The sequence below is a fragment of the Cryptomeria japonica genome, chromosome 9, assembly GCF_030272615.1.
Source record: "Cryptomeria japonica chromosome 9, Sugi_1.0, whole genome shotgun sequence".
NCBI classification, from domain to species: domain Eukaryota; kingdom Viridiplantae; phylum Streptophyta; class Pinopsida; order Cupressales; family Cupressaceae; genus Cryptomeria; species Cryptomeria japonica.
Genome location: NC_081413.1, coordinates 60,897,324 through 60,899,782, shown reverse-complemented (window position 1 = coordinate 60,899,782; position 2,459 = coordinate 60,897,324). Strand labels below are relative to the sequence as shown.

Genomic DNA, 2,459 nt, shown 5'->3' with positions numbered 1-2,459 from the left:
AAATGAGATGTTGGAAATGCAAGATAGAGTAAGATTACTCCCCTAATTCTTGGAAAGTGTTAGTGTGCTTGATGAACTTGGTAGCTTGACAATGCTGCAACAATGGTGGCAGTATCTCCAAGAGCTTCAATCCCCAAGAGAAAGTCTTCAATCTGCCAAAAAGGATCCCTTGGAAATGTCTCGAGACTAAAGATATAGGCTAAGGGACAAATCTGGATGTCGGTGGTCATGCAAGGAGGTGTTACGATTCCTTCTTGGCGTGGGTCGTAATGTCCCAACGACCACCTGCTGGCTGGCGGGATGGTAGTGCGCTACATGGACGTCCCTGCACCGCGTCTACGTCAGTGAACCTATCAGGTTGGCAGAATTGATAACGCCTCAAGGGAAGTTGACATGGACTTCTTTGGTGGACAAAATGACAAGTTGGCGAACCAATCCTCCAAGCAGCATGGGGGAGGTGCCACATGTCGCAATTGCCACTAAAGGTGATGAGGGTGATATTTTTGACTCTAGAATTACATTAAAAACAAACATTTAAAAATTAGATTGAATATGATTTTAAATTCTAAATTTTAATTTTAATATTTGAACTTGTATATAATATATTTTTATTATTTTATACTGTTATTTATAAATATTAATAATAATCTCAATTCAAATACGGCAATACAGTCACATGTTTCCATATATTAACAATTTAGATTACATCAAAATTCCTAGAGAAGTATTGTATTGAACAATTGAATCATAAAAGTTCTAGATTCTACTTCCAATTTTGAAGAGACTAATAACTCAAAAAAGAGCAAGTACCACCTGCAATACAACTGGTAAATTAGAGTTCAGGAGCGAAGAGGATTGAGAAACTGAAACAGGAGTGGGAGATCTCGGAGAGTATACCAGCCTCCCATCTATGCGTTTCACCATTTCTTTATTCCTCCGTCTCCACCAGTAAGAACAAATTTGAAGGTCTCTAATCAATAAGTCGGAATTCTTGTTGACCACAGCTGGATCTCTTCGTGGCAATTTGAAAGGCATATTGTTATTCTGTGGAAGCCCATCCACTAAGTGGAGATATGCATCTAAATTGTGAAAGCTAGAAGGATTATAAGTTTGCTTCAGCACTTGTGATTTGCTGCTATCCAAAGTAATCTCGATTCTCACATGAACATATGTCCATGGAAACCAATGCAGAATTCTAGCAAGCCAACCCATTTTCTCATTCACGAAAACTCCAGAACTTTAGGAACCAAATCCTTTTTGTTTACCTGCCGCAACACTTTGACTCCAATCTCCTCAACGTGTTGAGCAAATGATAAGTTTCCGACACGTGGAGAGGGAAAGGCAAAGACCGTGACAGGTATTGACCTAATGTAATATTCATTCATCAACATCTGTTTTATGTCATATGCACTTATGGTTGCCAGCGCAGCTCCCAAGCTGTGTCCAGTGAACGTTATACTCACATCTTCATCTTTGAAGTTATTCAATAACCTTTTTATTTCAGCCACAACAATCTCTCTTGCGCTAAGCCTAGATCTTCCGGAGCCTTCGTCTATTGAGGTATAACATGTTAAAAACCCCTTCTCTATCCGAACATCAGGTTTGAAAGCAGCTTCGATGTTGGATTTTGTACTAGTTGATAAAGCCGCAGGAATAATATATTTTTGAGATTTTGTACTAGTTGATCATGGGGTGTTTCCGTGCCTCTCCACGCAACAAATATATCACGTCTACCCAATCTTTTTATCTCATTTGGGTCTGTGCAAACAGCAATATATCCCATCCAAGCGCCGCTATCCCTCCATTTCTCCCGGAAATAGGATTTTAGGGATAATCCAGTATTGGCGTATTTATATTCGGTGACTTGATAACCACGCCCACATTTCAGAGATTCTAATCTCCGTCCGAGTGAGCTTTTGGAGAGCTTGCAATTCCCATAGTATTGAGAAGAGCGAGTATTATCAAATGAGTCGTAGCAGTGTTGTGCAAAATCACCGTATCCGAGTATCTCTGCTTTGAGGAGGAGATGAATGGGATCGAGTAAGCTCTTCCAGTTATTTGCACCCTGGATATCTTGCCACATATCCCCAATTTGTAGTTGGTCTTTGCATATTCCGCCCTCATTCAGTTCTTCACTTTTTAGAGAGCCATTGCCAAGACCTAATGCAAAATTTGCCATGATTATTAGATATGTTACTTCTCTATTTACAGCACAAGTTTTATAGTGTACAGAGATCTCAACCGTTGAGACGATGGTCAATTGATGTTTAGATTAGCTGATACAAACGTAGAATGTAGCGAAGTATATGTAATCAGTGTTCTAAATATCAAAACCTACCATTCTTAAACATACTCTTCAACGTACAGCTGGGATTCAAACCTTCCGTTCTCAATGCATATAAACATCTATCTCGCTGACCTTTCAAGTTGTTAAGAGACTGCGCACACGCTTTATACAT

General features: G+C 39.5%; 1 protein-coding gene across 1 annotated transcript; it reads right to left on the bottom strand.

The window, feature by feature from the left end:
• Positions 1-1,220: 1,220 nt before the first annotated feature.
• On the bottom strand, positions 1,221-2,459 carry LOC131033503 (phospholipase A1-Igamma3, chloroplastic-like). Its single transcript, XM_059211466.1, has 3 exons — positions 2,339-2,459; positions 1,705-2,160; positions 1,221-1,552 (listed from the first exon to the last, which is right to left on the bottom strand). Exons 1-3 carry the CDS (start codon positions 2,457-2,459, stop codon positions 1,221-1,223), a joined length of 909 nt encoding a protein of 302 aa, XP_059067449.1.

Excerpts from the sequence above, each read along its gene's own strand:
- LOC131033503 (XM_059211466.1), bottom strand. The coding sequence starts at position 2,459 with ATGTATAAAGCGTGTGCGCAGTCTCTTAACAACTTGAAAGGTCAGCGA. Across the intron at positions 2,161-2,338 it reads GAAGAGTATGTTTAAGAATG|GTCTTGGCAATGGCTCTCTA; the intron begins GTAGGTTTTGAT and ends ATTTTGCATTAG. Across the intron at positions 1,553-1,704 it reads TATATTTGTTGCGTGGAGAG|ACGAAGGCTCCGGAAGATCT; the intron begins GCACGGAAACAC and ends ATACCTCAATAG.